At 41.5% G+C, this 19,088-nt stretch overlaps 3 protein-coding genes across 3 annotated transcripts in view; 1 reads left to right on the plus strand and 2 right to left on the minus strand.

The window, feature by feature from the left end:
• Positions 1-19,088, plus strand: part of LOC109865841 (kelch-like ECH-associated protein 1B) — a 520,109-nt gene that overhangs the window by 397,389 nt on the left and 103,632 nt on the right. The window lies entirely within an intron of this gene.
• On the minus strand, positions 1,482-4,015 carry LOC116355449 (alpha-2A adrenergic receptor). The gene is made up of 2 exons (XM_031799331.1): positions 3,686-4,015; positions 1,482-3,546 (listed from the first exon to the last, which is right to left on the minus strand). Exon 2 carries the CDS (start codon positions 3,359-3,361, stop codon positions 2,042-2,044), a length of 1,320 nt encoding a protein of 439 aa, XP_031655191.1. The 5' UTR covers positions 3,362-3,546; positions 3,686-4,015; the 3' UTR covers positions 1,482-2,041.
• Positions 10,440-19,088, minus strand: part of LOC116355430 (leucine-rich repeat protein SHOC-2-like) — a 9,922-nt gene continuing 1,273 nt past the window's right edge. The window contains 9 exon segments of the mRNA XM_031799133.1: positions 10,440-12,906; positions 13,663-13,780; positions 15,669-15,806; positions 16,048-16,170; positions 16,478-16,666; positions 16,752-16,882; positions 17,228-17,365; positions 18,332-18,490; positions 18,493-18,765. Coding sequence (XP_031654993.1) covers positions 12,698-12,906; positions 13,663-13,780; positions 15,669-15,806; positions 16,048-16,170; positions 16,478-16,666; positions 16,752-16,882; positions 17,228-17,365; positions 18,332-18,490; positions 18,493-18,765 — 1,478 coding nt within the window. The 3' untranslated portion in view covers positions 10,440-12,697.

Here is a 19,088-nt window from a genome sequence, read left to right on the forward strand (position 1 = left end):
CTGCCTGAAAATGAGGGAACATAGCCAATATCTTCACACAGACGATATTGGCATTTAAAAACCATGCTGTGCAACTCTATGAGCTAGGTATAGACTAACATTCTTAGCTAGGGCTAAACTAACATAACTAGGGCTAGACTAACATTCATAGCTAGGTCTAGACTAACATTCATAGCTAGGGGGCGAGACTAACATTACTAGGGCTAGACTAACATTCATAGCTAGGACTAGACTAACATTCATAGCTAGGATTAGACTAACATAACTAGGGCTAGACTAACATTCATAGCTAGGGCTAGACTAACATTCATAGCTAGGGGGCCAGACTAACATAACTAGGGCTAGACTAACATTCATAGCTAGGGCTAGACTAACATTCATAGCTAAGGCTAGACTAACATTCATAGCTAGGGCTAGACTAACATTCATAGCTAGGTCTAGACTAAGATTCATAGCTAGGGCTAGACTAACATTCATAGCTAGGTCTAGACTAAGATTCATAGCTAGGGCTAGACTAACATAACTAGGGCTAGACTAACATTCATAGCTAGGGCTAGACTAACATAACTATGGCTAGACTAACATTCATAGATAGGTCTAGACTAACATTCATAGCTAGGTCTAGACTAACATTCATAGCTAGGGCTAGACTAACATTCATAGCTAGGGCTAGACTAACATAACTAGGGCTAGACTAACATTCATAGATAGGTCTAGACTAATATTCATAGCTAGGTCTAGACTAACATTCATAGCTAGGGCTAGACTAACATTCATAGCCAGGGCTAGACTAACATTCACAGCTAGGTCTAGACTAACATTCAAAGCTAGGGTTAGACTAACATTCATTTGATGTCTTCTTTAAATGTGAGCTCAGTAGTTAGATAGAGCGAGAGAGAGTGTGTGTTTGTTTGTGAGTGTTCTGCCCATGACCAGTCTATCAGGTTCTGGTTTGATGAGCCAGCTAGATCCACATCCTGGGTTTAATGATGCGTGAGGCGGCGGTACGTGGAACTCTAAATGATACGTTACTCTGCAACATAGATGAGACCTGCTCTCATAACTGCCTAACTACCAGTGTGTGTGTGTGTGTGTGTGTCAGTCTGAACAGACTGGGAATTAACATTGTTCCTTTGATTACAGCTGCTAGGCTATGTTCAAAATGGAACGCTATCCTTATACAGTGTGCTACTCCTGAAATGACACACTACATTCCCTGTCCTCACACTGAAGCAGTGTCTTTCAGCTCTTTCGTGAACAATGATCAGTCTCACTTCTTTCTCCCGATCCCATTGTCTGTGTTCACTCCCTAGCCATGAACTTAAGGCATTATTATTATTTTCATCAGAAGTATGTGTGTGTGTGTGTGTGTGTGTGTGTGTGTGTGTGTGTGTGTGTGTGTGTGTGTGACCACGTATACTATTGTGATGCTGTCATCTCAGAGTTGACCTTTGTATAAGAGTTCAGAAACCATGACAATGGTCATTGAGAGATGTTTATTCTTGAACATAACTATGGTAAACCTTTCTCCCAGTTGTAGCTTGATATCATATGAAATGGCCGTGTGTTTCAATAACAATGAATAGAACACACCAAGGTGGCTCAGAAAGAGACAATTATTCCAACATCATATCAACATATCATAAAATACTCCATATAGTATCATACTCCTGGCCACGTTTATCCAATATTGTGATTCAAACATTCACAAAACTGTAGAAAAACATTGGTTGAATGTTGGATGAACGTGGCTGGAATGGTTGAGCTTTTTTAAAGTCGGTATTCACAGGATAGTTTGTTTCCAAGCTGTGGTGTGGCATAGTGCTGCCGACATTTTGGAAAAACAACATTTTGATGCTTTTACTGCACATACTGTAGTGGGTTTTAGTCTTTCCCCCAAAAGCCTTTGCAACATAAAACATGTAGATGTTTTGTCACAGGTAGGTACATTATTTGTTTAAAGCCACGGATCCGACCATGCACGATAACAATTTATATATATTTTTAAAACATACAAACAACCAAAAAGTCCCAAGTCTAATCATACCATTCTTCGGTTATCCCTGCAGAGAATCTTTTTAAAAGATCTTCGGAAGTCATTGTTGAAGATTGTATAGATAATGGGATTGGCTGAACTGTTACAGTAGCCGAACCAGAAGAAGAATTTAAACAGTGTGTCAGGTATGTAACACGAGTCACAGAGCGCCGTCAGAGTGTAGGTAAAGAAGAAGGGGAACCAGCAAACGACAAAAACTCCAATGACCACAGCCAAGACGAAGGTGAACCGTTTCTCCCTGTTCTGTCTCCCCTTCCATCGACTCCCCTTAGAGCTCTGTCTCACCACCAGTTTAGGCAGCGCCGGGTGGTCCACTCCTGGTTTGATCTGGCTCAGTTTGGTTTTAGCCGTGTGTTTCTTCTTCTTGATAGAACAGGGGTTGTTGACCTGGTGGTCAGACGATGAGGAGTCCTCCATGTCCACGCCGTTTATCTCCCCTTCTTTCTCGTCCTCTCCTCTGTGTTCATCCCCCTCTCTGTCTCCTTGCTCTCCGTTGAGCTTCTCGTGACAAGCGTGTTGGTCACCTCCGACTCCCCCAGCTCCGTTCTCCTTCTTGCCCGTCACCGGCGACACTGCGGCCGCCATTTTGGGTTTCCGGTCGCCCGGTGGTACCCGCGTCCGTTTCTTAGCGATCTGATAGATCCGGATGTAAACGAGGATCATGATGATGCAGGGCACGAAGAACGAGCCGATACTGGACGAGATCATGTACCACTTGTCTTCGTTGATCTTACACACCGGCCCCTCCTCTTTATCACTCTCCTTCTCCATGCTGATGAGGGGAGGGAACGAGATCACCGCGGCGATGACCCACACGATGACGATGATGCACTTGATCCTGCGCGGTGTCCGTTTCAGGTTGTACTTGATGGCCTTGGTGATTGACCAGTACCTGTCCAGACTAATGGCGCACAGATGGGCGATGGATGCCGTACAGAAGAGAACGTCCAGTGCAAGGTAGATCTCGCACCAGACTTTACCAAAGTACCAGTAGCCCATGAGTTCGTTGGCCAGGGAGAAGGGAATGACCAGGGTCGCAACCAAAATGTCCGCCGACGCCAACGAAACCAGGAAGAGGTTCTGAGGGGCCTTCAGGGCCCGGCTAGTAAACACAGCGATGACCACTAAGACGTTGCCGAAGACTGTCAATAGGATGAGCATCCCGACCAGGATCGTTAGGGGCAACGAGATCTGGAGGCTATAGGGCGGACCCCAAAGGATGGTCTCATTGGTCATGTTGCTCATGATGGTCGTGCTTGTAAGAGTCTCATTGGTCACGTTCGTCATGTTATCCCACCCCGCCATTGATTCTCCTTACAATCATGTAAGGTCAGCAAATGTCATCCAGGAGACCATGTAGTTTGCAACTGGAAGACTGGAAAGTGAGGGTGTGGGACTCTTCAGTGTTTTTGTTTTTGTTATTTTTCTCTCCATTGCATGTTGGTCGATCAAGAACAGTTTAAGTTGAATACAGCTGATTGTCACTTCATCTGAAAAATAGGAGGTGCAGAAGTAAGAATTTTAGCAGGAACTGGAGATGCCTTAACTGTCAATTTACACAAATACAACATAACTCTCTAGTTATACTTTCCAAGAATATAGCAGGTACACACTAAATATAACTCTTACCTCAAGCATTGTGCTGTGTCACTTGGGTCCTTTTGAGTGGCCGACAATAGAATGGACAGTGAGCAACTTCTTCATGCAGGTCAGTTACCCGAATCAGCTGGCTTCTCACGCATATCTTCTGTGTTCCATGGAAGAGCGCGAGCTAAGGTTTCACAGTCAGTTTTCCTCTGCACAGCTCTGTATCTAAGTCTGTCTCACTAGCGGAGAGCTAATAGAGCCGTAATCACGTTATCCTGTGGCTGCTGCTCCTGCTGCCGCTGTCGGTTCTATCAGTGGAGACTATCGCCCTACTATGCTACTGTTGGCCGCTCCAAACTCAGTTCTGCCACGCCCTCTATTTATAACCCCAACCTCCCAGAACTGGGTTGCTATAGCAGCACCCGGAGCCTACACCACGTGGAAATTAAACACAGGCTTTTTATTTACTTGGCGCGCGCCAACTCTATTCCGTTCACGATCCAACCAATTTCAAGCACCATTTATTGTCACACCAACCATTCTAAAACTGTTAAAACGATATAGAAAAAAAACCGAAAGGGGCTGGGGTTCATAGTCAATGGTAAGATAATTATAGACTAAGCAGTAAACTATTGACCAGTTAACATTGGCTTTAGCCTAAGCTTAATAGTTAGCCTATAGGGTAAAATAACCAATGTCAGCCCATGTGATGATCATTGATGGATCAACATTGATGGACGACCGCGAAATGTGAGTTACAGATCTGTCCTTTTCATTGAAAGCAAGTCTAAGAAGCGATAGATCTGTTCCATGTGCACTACTTCTATGCTTCCTGTTCTTAAGTTTAGTTTTCGTGTATTTTATTTTCGATTTTGCACACCCGCTTCAAACAACTGAAAAAACAATATTTGTGGTTATTGAAAACATATTTCATAGCAGTTTAGATGATACAATTGCTTGTTTTGTCACAAACTGAAATTAGGCTATAAGGATTTTAGCAACCAGGAAATGGCAGAGCGATTTCTGCATATTGTAACATGTTATTGAGACAGACCGCATTGGATCAACTTGAAGAGTGATAACACCAAGAGGTAGGCTATGCCCAATTTAGCCACTCTTCCATTTTGGAACAGGTGCTTTCAATAACATAGCCTTCTATCAGTATAAAGCTTTTCTATCACATCATGTGTAGTTGGGGAGTGGAGGAAGGTGTTGTTAGTGTGATATCATATGACAGCGGAATCCTGTGTTTTGAGTAAACATCACTGCTAGTGATCATGCGTCAGCGTGCGGATGGAGCGCGAGGACACAGTGACACCTGTCGTCTTCTGAAAAAGCTTCCGCGCCCGGCGTCGGTCTCTCTCGGATTCGCTTTGGAAGAAATAGCCTGAGGCGCGCCATCACCACTGATGTTATGTGACATTCAGGATTGTAAAACCTACCGTTAAGTATCGAATTATACCACATAGTACTATGCTTTTACTGAAAACAATATGAACTATTATGCGTTTTAACTTTGACCTTTTCTAATAAGACCATAGGTGCTTCCAACTTCTGTTCTACCATAAAACATTTTTAAAAATGCAAAAGCGTCACATATTTGACATGATTTAAATAGGTTAAGAAAGGACGATCCTAGGTAAATCTTTAGGCAAGGTATTTGGTTAATGCACTAAATTGTAATGTACTCCGATGCAACATCATCATCACGTGCTAAGTGCAGTCCAAATTTGGACTTCCAGTTCAGATGACACATGAAGTATTGTGATACTTTACCAGTTACTTTACCAGATACTTTCTCCATTTTCTCGTGGTGGTTTAAATGGCAAACGACAAGACAGAAGAGAAAAAAACGTACCTCACTTGTAATATGTCTAATGTAATGTATTCTGAAACCTCAGTCAAAAACCTCAATCTGACTAGAATTCAAATACATTTAGAAGTTGAAGGGTGAAAGTAATTGACGTTGAGATGTGAGGGACCATGTTTTCAATGATCCAGTAGGGGACGCTCTTGTATTGGGACAGGCAGAGCCGTTTTCGCCTCTCTGGGTACAGGTGCAATAGAATGGAACGTGTCGAGATTGAGAAGTACAATTTCCAGTTTTATGACACAGACCACATCCATCTACTTATTCATAATTCATCAACTGTAATATTGAATCAAAGTCAGACGTACCCATCCATATAAATAGAAAGTGTAATTATGTATATATCGTTTTTATTTAGACAGTTTGGAAACAGAGTGGGAGGCAGGGAAGCATCAGTACAGAAGAATGAGTGGATGTGAGATTGAACAATGGGGAGTGTGCCATGAATGTTACCACTCGACTACAGCTCTACACAAAGTTAGTCATTCAGATATTCTACGTGCCTGTTATTGCTCTTCGATTGCAGTTTAGACCTTTCATTGGTCAGTCTGACATAACCTTACTGTATGTATGCATCCCAAATGGCACGCTTTTCCCAATATAGTGCACTACTTTTGACCGTAACCCTAGGGACCCTAGTCAAAAGTAGTGCAGTGCATTGTATAGGGTGCCATTTGGGATAAACGGTCATGTGCCATAAGTGAAATAAGAGGAAGATATTGAACTAATGTAAGACTGTATTGAAACAGCAAGACAATACCAGTCTATGAATTTGTTATCGTTTTATCCAATTGGACAATATAGGGGCAGTCTCCCACACACTAATTAAGCCTAATTGAGCTTTTTAGCTTTTAGTCCATGACCAGGCTTAATCTTTGGCTGGGAAACTGATATAGTGGTCAGTTATATTTTCTCATTTGAAAGAACAACACATCCATACAACATAATGTATACATTCAAGACAGGGTAACCGTTTTCTTTATGTTGAACAAGTAACAAACTGCACATTACAATTCATTGGATTAAAAGTACATTTATCAGGTTTTTTTCAGAGCTTAAATTCCACAATTTGACAAATAGTGGGAAAACCTCAAATAGAAAATGAAAACCAAAGCATTGTGCAGGCATAACGGGAGTAATATACAAACATCAGAACATTCTGAAATGATAAAGTTTGTACACTCGAATGACACACATGACACGTTTTTCTAGGTACAAAAGAGACATTTGAGAGAGAACAGCCCAGTCCTGAACATATGAAAAAAGGCACAATATTGCCTCTTTTTCAAATATGGGAAACATTTCAACTGCTTTTTTTTGGGGGGGGGGGGGGGGGGGGGGTTTAACTCATCTAACATGATAATAATCAATTCCATTTTAAATTAAGTCAAGAAGTACAACAACATCAAATTCCAATTTCCCTCAATACTCCTCTATGTAATTTCAGCAAACATCAGGAATTAACTGAATTGAAATGGATCCCTGCTGACTAACATACTATATACTGTTCAAAGGTCTCCAGCTGATACTGCTGTCTATAGTAGACAGAGATATTGAATGCACTTCACTACCAAAGATATATACTGAACTCATTTTTACCTTTAGCAAAAGGGCCAGACAATGTAGCTAGGACCGGATAATGTAGATAATGCTTCTAGAATCTACGTAGCCCAAAAACATTCTGGGCCTAGACGGTATAGCAACAATCTAAAGCCTATATGAGTTTAGTTTTTAATTTAGCTTCAGGCAACAAGTTTGGGCACCCTACGTATAAAGTGTTCCAGAGTAAGTGTGCTGCTGATCTAAGATCAGTTTTGCCCTTTAGATCATACTGAATAAGATTACATGGACAGGTGGGATCCTGGGCCAGTGTTCAAAAAGCATCTCACAGTAGGAGTGCTGATCTAGGATCAGGTCTCCACCTGTCCATATAATCTTATTCAATATGATCTAAAGGGTGAAACGGATCCTACATCAGCACTCTTACTTTGAGACAGACACTTGGGCTGCGTTTAGACAGGAAGCCCAATTCTGATCTTTTTTCACTAATTGGTCTTTTGAGTAGTTTTGAAAAAGAGCTGATGTGAAAAAAACTTGTGTGATTGGTCAAAAGACCAATTACTGGGAAAAAAGATCAGAATTGGGCTGCCTGTGTAAACAGTCTAAGTGCCATTCTCTTCTGTATGATTGGGATTTTGAAATTGTGCCCTTGCTGTGCTTGTGCAAATCATTGCTAAAAGGTCATATACTGTGCAGGACTCTTGGCTTAAATGCTGCTTCATGTGTTTTGAAAATAAATACAAATTCAGTTACAGAGAAGAAAGAAAAAAAAGAACAAAGACAAAAATAGGAATTACTTGAGGACATAGGCAGCTCTGTTCTGCTCTCTCAATGTGACCGGCAAACAACCAACCATGTTCATTTTGCAGTACTTTTTGGTGAAAGCAAAAAAATAATATTACAAGTCACTTTTTTTTTCAATTTGTAAATGTTTATAGGTTTATTAATTAAAAAGATGTATGTACATGCAGAACGTCAAACATTGCAGTTTCAACCATTTTGCAAACTTGAGTCTGAATAATTTTCTTTACAATGGGTCGGCTTTGATTAAAAATTGTGTCATTTACAACCAAGCAAACAAATCCTTTTTCTAATTTCATTTGCCAAGTAATATTTAGTAAAGGCATGTCTCTCGGTACTAAACAGTAGGATGTTAAGGTAAAATAAATATGTCATGTTACCATTTTTCCAATTCTCTTACATACGCTACTTGGACCATGGTGGCCACCGTAGTCAGGTAGTCACGTCTGCATATACTGTACTCATATTGGTAGACAGAAAAGAGAACCTTTAAAAAATAACGTGGTGTTCTAGTTCTGGAACATAGTCGCTCAATCTCATTTCTGACCATTAAACAGTCAACTCACTTGTTATGTATAGGCCCAGGGCCAGGAGTTATTCCTAACCCTGCTGTGACCTGAGAAGGGGGGGGGGGGGGGGGGGTCCTGGGCCATATAGTTATTATTGGCTGTAGCCAATAATAAAATATTAGCCTTAGTTTTTCCTGGTCAGGTGACTGGTCACATAAAAGGTTGGGGAAAGCATTTTCCCTGATTTTATATCAAACTGATTCTGTTTTACGTGAGTAAAAAGAGCCAAGTGACTGAAGGTCTGACTGGGTGAAAGTTGAGGGAGAGGTGATGCTTGGTGCACGACTTAAGGCAGTCAAATGAATGTTGGTTTTTGCTCCAACCCCCGTTGTAACTAACCTGATTCAGTTTATCAACCAGCTAATTATTAGAATCAGGTGCGTTAGTTTAGGGTTGGAGCAAAAACCTACAGGACAGTAGCACTCCAGGAACAAGGTAGGAGACCACTGGTATAGGGATTGTTTGGTGGCCTGTAGCTAGCATGGAATCTGAACTGAATTGTGTTGTTTCACTATTGCTCACTAGTGTTCCAGAATAATGAAACTGAATACAGAATTCAGTTTGGAGAGTGCTTATGTGAACTGTCAATCATCAGGTCAGGTTAAAATATGCATGCACAGAGCAAGAAAGGACAGAAAATTAAAGTTATCTACTACAGCCACAAAGAAGGGATAATAACAAAAAGGTTTAACAGTTAAGGCTGCTTGATAAAGAATAGGTAGGTAAAGCATTGCTGGCTGCACAATGTTTCAAATACTGTGAAATGTACAACAAAAAAAAATCTACAGGAAACATTTTTGCAGATACCAAATAGTAGCAACATTAGCTGGTCTTCTATATACAACCACTCGCCACACCAACGTAGTTCCAACCCAGACAAAAAAACATGTCAAATAATTTTTCAACATGCTTGGTTTCCTACACAATAGTCAGGCTAGAAAAAGGATTGAGACACAAAATACATTTTGCTAAAAGAAAGAAATGGCCTTGATTATTACACTTTATGACCCAAAATCAGACACCACCTAGTCGTCTCCAAATCATTAGGATGCATCAGAACAATACCTCTTCGTCATCAACCTCAGATATAACAATACAAAATATGACCACCCCCAAACCTAGACTGTCACACATTTCTTTTCCAAAAAGCGTGTTTTAACTTACATTCCTTGTTTTGATAAATGCTTTTCTGAATAATGACGATTATGTCTCAAGTTCTCTAGACATACGTCAGTCATCCACCCCTCACCTTGCAAATGGCACATAGATACAAATATGAACAAAAACAGACTCAACATTATACGGGATAACAGCGTTTCTCTCGCTGCATACCCTAATGCACATCTCACTGAAGGCATTTTCACAATGATTCCATTTTGTTTATAGCGAAAACATAAATACACAACCAATCCCCCAAAACAATTTACATTTTTTTTCCTAAGCTTTTTTAAAATATAAAACCAGGAATGCAATGCCTCTGGTGGTGTTCTTTGAGCGTGAACGAGAAGAAAGCCCTTTTTACATTTTGTCTTTTCAAAAAAGTATTGTGTTGTAACTGCGTCGTTATAGGCTCAAATATGCACCTTGGTTTTTCCTCGTTGTACGTCGGTCCAAACAATTTGATCTGTTTGAAAACCACCAGACCTCATGTGACCCCAAACTCAGAGGTCAAGGGCAGAGGTCAATCTTCCCAGCCAGGCTACTGTACGAGTCTTGTATATCGATGTTGATTTTGTTTAGGATAGATCTCACTTTTCCCGCCCCATCAATCGTTTACAGCATATTTTTCAAGCAGCAACAGGTTCTGCTGGTAGGATTAGAAGCAGCAATACATTTTGTCTGGGTGTGTGCTCTGCCCAGGCCTCGTTTTTCTTAGCAGTCCACAACCCACATCGAAACTGTAATCGTAAGCTGCTGCCAAAAAACTAGACCCACACTTGATTGAAAATAAATACTAAAAGATGATTGAGTACAAAGCTTGGACGCAACACATTCATTTCCAAAACCAAAAAAGCTTTTGGTTTGATCTACCTTAGTTGGGATTTTAATGTACAGTCACGTGATATAATACTAACCCAATACAGTGTCAAAAAAATTATAGTAACAGAAAATGATTTACATTTTACAATGTGGATCTCAATGAATTGCAATAATTTGACAAAACATTTTTGCTTGTAGTACATATGAGCAAGATATGGGGTACTTTAATACATCTTTAAACATATCAATAAGACCCTTATTGGACACACACAGTTCAAGCTAATATTTTCCATCAAGATTGATAGGACGAAAGCCAAAACGTCTGAATTCGACGCTCCACATACTTACTAGTTTAGATTTATTTTGAGCTTGTCATCTCATCTTTAATATTCATTTGACACCATTATAAAATATACATGATAAACTGTTCAAAGAGATAAAATACTTCTTCACTGTGAAACAAAAATGCCCCAGTTCGACGTAACCATGGAGATAAGAATATTGTCATTGTTAAAAGAGGATGATGCCAATGTCATTTAGAAAGTGCATAAGAACAGCATCATTGCTGGGACAGTGTGGGACAACAAAAAAAAGGAAGCCAAGTAACACAAACGTTCAGATCTCGTGAAGAGGCGTATTAAAAAAGCAGTCAAAGAAACTGGATGTAAAATGACAAATGGGTTTTGATGCGTGTTTTTGGCATACCTTAACGACCGTAACCATGGCAACGTTAGTCATTAGTTATATTGACACCTTTCCTTCAACGTTCCTGATATGTTGTTGTTGGTCAATCGTTTCCACGTTGTATGACAGCGCCAACACTGAAGACATAGCAAAAAAGTAAACATTACAATGACTCAATTGCACTCAAGGCAACAATCAGTATTTATAGAATATATAAAAATCACTACAGATCACTTATCTAATCACCTGTCTTTTTATAGTTTAACTATTTTTTTTTTCTTTTTTTCTCAAAGCAAAAACAAATCTAATATCTTAAAACATGAGGGCAACATTACTGCCTATTTTGGAAAGGTTTGAGTCAAACTTGTTAAGTCCATTTTTTAAAGCATTAAAGATTTCGCATTTATTTTATATATTACTAGCTTACTGTTTAAAGATGACTGCTTATTTTTTAAATGTAAAACCTCAACGCCATTGATTCAAATGTATACTTTACCGCTTTATTATATAGAATCATTGTCATCCAACTATGATGGAACTAATGTAAAACAAATGTAAAAAGTAATACCATAATTCTAGAAAGAAAATTTGTTTAACTAAATGATACCTTTGTATAATGGACAATTGTGTTTAGAGCGTCAGAAAAACCAGTGGACCTTCCCGGGCATATAGGCACTGTTTTTTACGTATTAATGTGAAATTAAAAACAACATTAGACCTTTGTTCTTTAACCTCAAACCTCACGATAACAAATCTTTAGTCGAGTGGTAAAAACAATATATACATATCAAAAAGAAAAAGACATGACAAAATGAACATTGATAATGGCAGCAGCAGTAAAAATTTAAGTTTCAAATATTTTTGCATACAATAGTTGTATCCTAAGCTCTCCTAATATACATACCTAATTACTGTAAATATGTTGGCATTGGGAATCTGGTTTCTATGTTAAAAGAATCATAGCCACTTTAGCTCACTGTTACTCAATCAATATACATGATCCGGTTTGGCAAAAGGTGGTAGAGATATTAAAGGGCAATTCCACCACTTTTTAATCTCCTATTCATTACCTCCAGCACTATACCAGTGTCTTCATATGTATGAAAACAGATTATGTATCATATGGTGCTGGAATTAATGAATATAATGTAAAAAAAAGTTGTAATGACCCTTTAAGTTTTGTCTTACATGATTCGGGAATAAAATATTGGAGAAGTTGGCCTTCTAAATGGCTATGATTCCTCAACAGAAACGCTGGAGCACAGTCTCAATATAAATGTACTTGTTTCGTTTTTTTCCGCATATAGATAATGTATGAACCGAAAATGTTTTCCTCTTTTTGTACATTTAGTTTGTTTTTGTTATGATGCATTTGTATTATTTTACAGTGTATGACACACGTAGTTGGATAGGTAAGTGATTGGGTGGGCGTCGGCCTTCAGAATATGGGCGTGGTCTATCCAATTATGGGCGTGGTCCGTTGTCAGATCATGGGCCTTGCGTGGGCCTGGTATATCTGCCATCAAATCAGCTCTCAGACCATGGCCTCCTTCTGGGCCCTCAGACCACAATCTTGGCCTCCGGGCCCTATCAGACCATGGCCCGGTAGGGCCCCTGCATCTTGAGGAACTGGATAATGAAGGAGGGGCCCCCGGCTACGATCTGCGGGGGCAGATGGCTGAGAGGACAGTTCTCGATGCTCATGATGGACAGCTTGCTGCAGAGGGCCAGCTCAAACGGGAGGCTGTGCAGGTTGGGGTTGTCATTGAGGTACAGCTCCTCCAAGTTCTCCAGTGTACCTAGGATGGAAAGAAAGGATAGAGAGAGGGATGGAGGGAGATAGGAGGGGTGGAGGATACAGAGGATACAGGAGTGTTATTCTACCTGGAGGCACAGACAGATCAGGTACATACAGTAATTAATGCTGGGGCTAAAATATGCTAATTAAACTGTTTAGCTGAAGTTACGTTTTATATGTAATATATAAATATATGCCATCTAGCTTTTATCCAAAGCGACTTAGTCATAGTCGTATATAGACTTATTTTTCTACTGTATGTTTGTTTATTCCATGTGTAACTCTGTGTTGTTCGTGTCAAACTACTTTGCTTTATCCTGGCCAGGTCGCAATTGTAAATGAGAACTTGTACTCAACTTGCCTACCTGGTTAAATAATGGTTTCACCTACCTGGTGAAATAAATGCATGCATACATTTTAAGTATGGGTGGTCCCGAGAATCTAACCACCACCCTGGCGTTACAAGCACCATGGTCTACCAACTGACCTACAAAGGACCACATGTAGTTCTCTCTCTATTCTGTATCCAAATGAAAGCTTGTGACCTCCTCCAATAAGCTCCTTATTTCTCGATGACATTTGGAGTTCAGGTGAGGATGGAAGGAATCAAGGAAGTACTTTTAAGATTCACTCCTAGTCTGAGTTGTTTGTAGCCTGGGTACCAGTCTTTCTGGATATTTGGCAAATGACAGAGTACAACGAGTGGTCTCAGCAGAAACAGACCGGTACCCAGTGGTATGAGGTAAAATGTACTTACCGATCTCCTCTGGCAGGTGCTGCAGCAGGTTCTCTCCCAGACCCAGGTGGGTCAGGTTGGTGAGGTGACCGATCCCACGGGGCAACGTGGTCAGTTGATTATTGGTCAACACTAGTTTCTGATAGGATACAAGCAAAAATGGAATGTCAATATCACATGATGAAAACAGCTTAGCTGTCGAAACGTTGGTGAATAAATGATTATGAGCTCCATCGTTCAAACTCTGGAGATATAAAATGGTTTATTTAAAAAGGTCCAATGCAGCAGATCAATCAAATTGTTTTCAAGAAATAAAAATAAAAATAGATTATTATCCAAGAGCAATTTCTCCAGCTAAAATTGTGCTAGGAGTGTCGGAGTGGTCTGAGTGGGGAGGGGACAAGTGAAAGATTGCTCTTATTGGTTTGGGACTCTTTCTTATTGGTCTATTAACTCATTTACCACTTGGTCAGGCCAAAACTCCAATCCACCAAAACAGGCTGACATTTCAGAGACGGTCTTTTCAAACAGCTCTTACACTAAAAGAGCATTATCATAATTTTTTACAAACCTTAGTGTGGAAATACAAAAGTATGTGGACACCACCTTTTTCCCCCCTTAATCTACACACGATACCCCATAATGACAAAGCAAAAACAGGTTTTTAGAAAATAACACAAGTATTACATAATACTTATGTAATAAGTATTCAGACCCTTTACTCAGTACTTTGTTGAAGCACCTTTGTCAGTAATTACAGCTTTGAGTCTTCTTGGGTATGACGCTACAAGCTTGGGAGTTTCTCTCAGTCTTCTCTGTAGATCCTCTCAATCTCTGTCAGGTTGGATGGGGAGCGTTGCTGCACAGCTGTTTTCAGGTCTTTCCAGATGTTCGATCGGGTTCAAGTCCGGGCTCTGGCTGGGCTACTCAAGAACCTTCAAGAGACTTGTCCCGATGCCACTCCTGTGTCATCTTGGCTGTGTGCTTAGGGTCGTTGTCTTATTGGAAGGTGAACCATCGCCCCAGTCGGAGGTCCTGAGCGCTCTGGACCAGGTTTTCATTAAGGATCTCTCTGTTCGTCTTTGCCCCGAACCCAACCAGTCTCCCAGCCCCTGCAGCTGAAAAACATCCCCACAGCAGGATGCTGCCACCATCATGCTTCACCATAGGGATGGTGCCAGGTTTCCCCAGATCTGTGCCTCGACACAATCCTGTCTCTGAGCTCTTCGGACAATTCCTTCAACCTCATGGCTTGGTTTTCGCTCTGACATGCACTGTCAACTGTGGGGGCTTATGTACACACCTTTCCCAATCATGTCCAATCAATTGAATTTACCACAGGTGAACAATCAAGTTGTAGTTTATTTTTATTTTACCTTTATTTAACTAGGCAAGTCAGTTAAGAACAAATTCTTGTTTACAATAACGGGTTACCACGGCCACACCCTAACAACACTGGGCCAATTGTGCGCCGCCCTTTGGTACTCCCAATCACGGCCGGTTGTGATAGAGCCTGGAATCGAACCAGGGTCTGTAGTGACGCCTCTAGCACTGAGATGCAGTGCCTTAGACCACTGCACCACTCGGGAGTAGTAATATCAAGGACGATCAATTGAAACCGGATGCACATGAGCTCAATTTCGAGTCTCATAGCAAAGGGTCTGAATACTTACGTAAAAAAACTTTCACTTTGTCATTGTGGGGTATTGTGTCTAGATTGATGAGGGGAAAAAACTATTTAATCAATTTCAGAATAAGGCTGTAAAGTAACAAAATGTGGAAAAAGTCAAGGGGTCTGAACATTCCAAAGGCACTATAAAGTATATATAAATCTCTTTTTTTAATGCATTGGGCCTTTAAAAGTAGAAGAAAGATTACTTGTGTCAATGGAATGACTCATCACAGCACTACGGTATCACTACATCTGTCAGTGGTCTTTGAATGGTTTAGAACTCAACACATTTTAGTTAAAGGTAGGCCTAAATGCTTACGTGACAGTGTAGGGAAATAACGTCATAGTATCAAACCTGTAAATCTTTCAGGTAAGCGATTTCATTCGGGAGCGATTCCAGCTTATTCTCCTCCAAGTCGAGCTCCCGTAGTTTCCTCAGGTTGCCAATACCATGTGGCAACTTCTTGAGAAGATTGTTGGACAATATCAAGACCTGTGAAAAAAACAAGATGTTTCAGAACACTGAAGCGAACGGTCACAACCTGTAGCTTGTGTTACAGACCTAAAAATAACTAAATAGTTGATCACCTACTGTATGCTGAAATGGGAGAGTGATTATCGTTTAGATTTTCTGGTCAGTTTGAATAATGTATGAATTGATGACGGCATCAGAAAAGTAGTAAGTCCACATTTCTCAAGAAAGAATTCCCAGATGGGATCTATCTAGGCCTCACCTCAAGCGAAACGAGACCGCAGATGTCCTCAGGGATCTTTGTCAGCTGATTGGTGGCCAGGTTGAGCTCCACCATACTGGTCCACGTGCCAAAGTCTAGAGGCAGAGACGTCAACTGGTTGTCCTGAAAAAAAAACCAATGACATTGACAACAATTTCAGAACCAGAACAGAAAGACGACATGATGAGCAACACCTTATTGAAAAATGTCACCTCTTTACCTGAGCCACCACCATCACCAACCATTGTCAAGCTTAAAGGGATAGTTCAGGATTTTGGCAATGAGGCCCTTTATCTACTGTTAACGTCAGAAGAAAGAGACGTTGTCCTGCATACATAATGTCTGGGACTATCGTCTTGGTCCTCTTACTAGAAGTCATCAAAACAGAGGGAAGGAGATGACAACACATAACAATGGACAGCATCCTTACCTTCATGTTGAGTTTGCTGAGGACTTTGGCCCTGGAGAAGATTCCAAAGGGGATCTTGTTGATGCGGTTGTGCTCCATGTTGAGAGAGTAGATGGTGGAGAACTGGGAGGGTCCTCCCACTGGGTAGGACTGGAAACAGTTCCTCGCCAGAGTTAGACTGGTCAGATTCACCAGACTAGACAGGAGACCCTGGGATAGAGAGAAGGAGGTAGATAGATATGCTGTATCCCTAACAATACCATTAAATGCAGCAATCAATAAAAGCACCACTCACTTCTGGTAACACGGAGATGTTGTTGTTTTCTAGGTTGAGCTCTTCCAGTTCTCTGCACTTGGCTAGCGACCTGGGGATGGCTGACAACCGGTTGTACCGCAGACCCAAGCGGTTTATGCTTGCCAAGTTACCTGCAACGAGAAATGGTTAAATACGAAAATGACAATCAACAAAGTCAGATATTAGATATCATGTTAAACATTTCAAGTGTATGTATGTATTGGCTGGTGCAATCAAATTCCCCCTCTGGGGGATCAATAAAGTACCATCTTAAATTAAATACCAGCACTTGCAGTTCATAAAACTGTAGATTATACAATTAATGACAATTCTCAAATGTTTTATCGTCACAATGGACAGTTAAGAATGTGCACTGTGCAGCTGTGTCAGTATTGGTATCCTGTAGGCAGAGTATAGGCAGATGATTGCATTGAGGAGAGAACATTTCTGACTGCTGAGGTCCCGGTCAGTCTCACCTATAGTTTCTGGTAGGTCCAGTAGCTCGTTGTGCTGTAGGTCCAGGTTGGTGATCTGGGTGCAGTTGCCGATCTCCTTGGGTAGATGTTCCAGCTGGTTATGAGCTACGTCCAGGGTGATGAGGTTACAGAGCTCCCCTGCAGAGAGGCAGGGCCAATAAAACAGTCAACACACAAACGTGACTAATCTGGACAAGAAGCGCAATCAGAGTTATTAAAAGACTGGTTTAGCTGATGGCTTTAGCTTATTGACAACACTGCAGCAATGTCTTCTGTAATGCCGGGTTTACACGAGACGACTTTCAAAATCCTGACGTCGCTGACCTGCTCACGTTTAACCAACGTCTTTCCTGTAGTTTTTTTGTCTGGCTAACGTAGTGGTGCGCACACTAAACCATGTGGCTCAGACAAGCCTCAAACGTTTTCAGTCAGACATTCACGCTTGCCATACAGAGTTGAAATGTCTCGCCAATACATTTGGAATTGAATAACACTGGTAGTGAACTTCAGAGCTGTAACCATTTGATACTTTGGCTTTGGTTAAAGGCAAGTACAAACGCATACTAGTAGTAGACATCACTCCTGCTGGAGAGTCCACAGATTCTGGGTGATGTGATGCAACATCATCATCATCTCCCTGGCGAGCTCTCATTGGCTATTGCTGATCACTGTTCTCAAAACTTGTCATTGCACCTCTCACACTACAAGAGCATTGGAGATTTAGAAAATATTGGGACGTCTGAAAGACGGGATCGGTAGCCCTCAGATTGCGTCACTGAACCGAGCATCGGTGACGGCCGTGCGCCCCAAGTACGCAACGACATGGGGATTTTGTCTCCGATCTCAAAAACGTGTCTGGGACAGCTAAAATCAGGGCCAAAAGTGTGGGTACGCCCCCGGCTTATGTTAGGCAAAAATGACGACGCATCGTCATCACCCAATCTGCCAGCCTTAACTCCCTCCTCAACACTCATCTGTTTGATCTTGTTCTCATGGATGACTCTCCTTCCCGCTCTCCTCCCACTCACATTTCCCTTCCTCCCCCCACTCACCGCTCTCTCCCATTTCCCTCACCCCAACCCCCCATTTCCCTCCCTCATTCACCTATCTCGGCAGGCAGCTGTTTGATCTTGTTCTCACGGATGCTGAGCATGGTCAACTTCGCCAGGTTCCGGATGTCCCTCTCCACCGCCGTGATCCGGTTGAACCTTAGGTACAGTGTGGTCAGCGACGTCACCCGGTAAACCACCGCCGGTATCTCCTCAGTTTGTTATGCCTCAGGTCCAGCATCCTCAACTTCTTCAGGGAGTCCAAGGACTCTGGGAGGCTGGTTAGAGAGTTCTCACTCAGGGCTAAGGTGACCAGGCCAGACAGGCAGCCCACTTCTGAGGGGAGGCTCTGGAGCTTGTTGCTGTACAGGTAGAGCTCTGCCAGCTGGGTGAGTTCCTTGATGGAGGTGGGTAACATGTGGATGGAACGCTTGGACAGGTCCAGACGCATGGAGTTCTCCTCACGGCACTTGTTGAGCTCTTGATCACCTGGGAATGGGAAAGTTGTGTGTCCATGTTATTGAAGACATGTTATGGGTTTCCAAAACTCAGTCTTGTGACCCACGGTTAGTTTGCCTTAGCACTACACAGCGGATTTAAATAAATCGACTCATCGACAAGCTTTGATTATTTGAAATGAATGGTGCAGTGCTAGAATAAAAAAAGATGTGGCCCCCTTGGGGTCCCCAGGACTGAGTTTGAGAAACACTTGTGTGATGTAGAATAATAATACAGTTTTTTCTGGATCAAATTGGGCTTAGGTGTTGGTTGTTTTGTGGCAGGGGTGTGGCCATGGTGTGGACGCCAACCAA

The sequence above is a fragment of the Oncorhynchus kisutch genome, linkage group LG20 (genome assembly GCF_002021735.2).
Source record: "Oncorhynchus kisutch isolate 150728-3 linkage group LG20, Okis_V2, whole genome shotgun sequence".
Lineage (NCBI taxonomy): Eukaryota > Metazoa > Chordata > Actinopteri > Salmoniformes > Salmonidae > Oncorhynchus > Oncorhynchus kisutch.

Coding starts and splice junctions, on each gene's coding strand:
- LOC116355449 (XM_031799331.1), bottom strand. CDS start 3,361: ATGGCGGGGTGGGATAACATGACGAACGTGACCAATGAGACTCTTACA.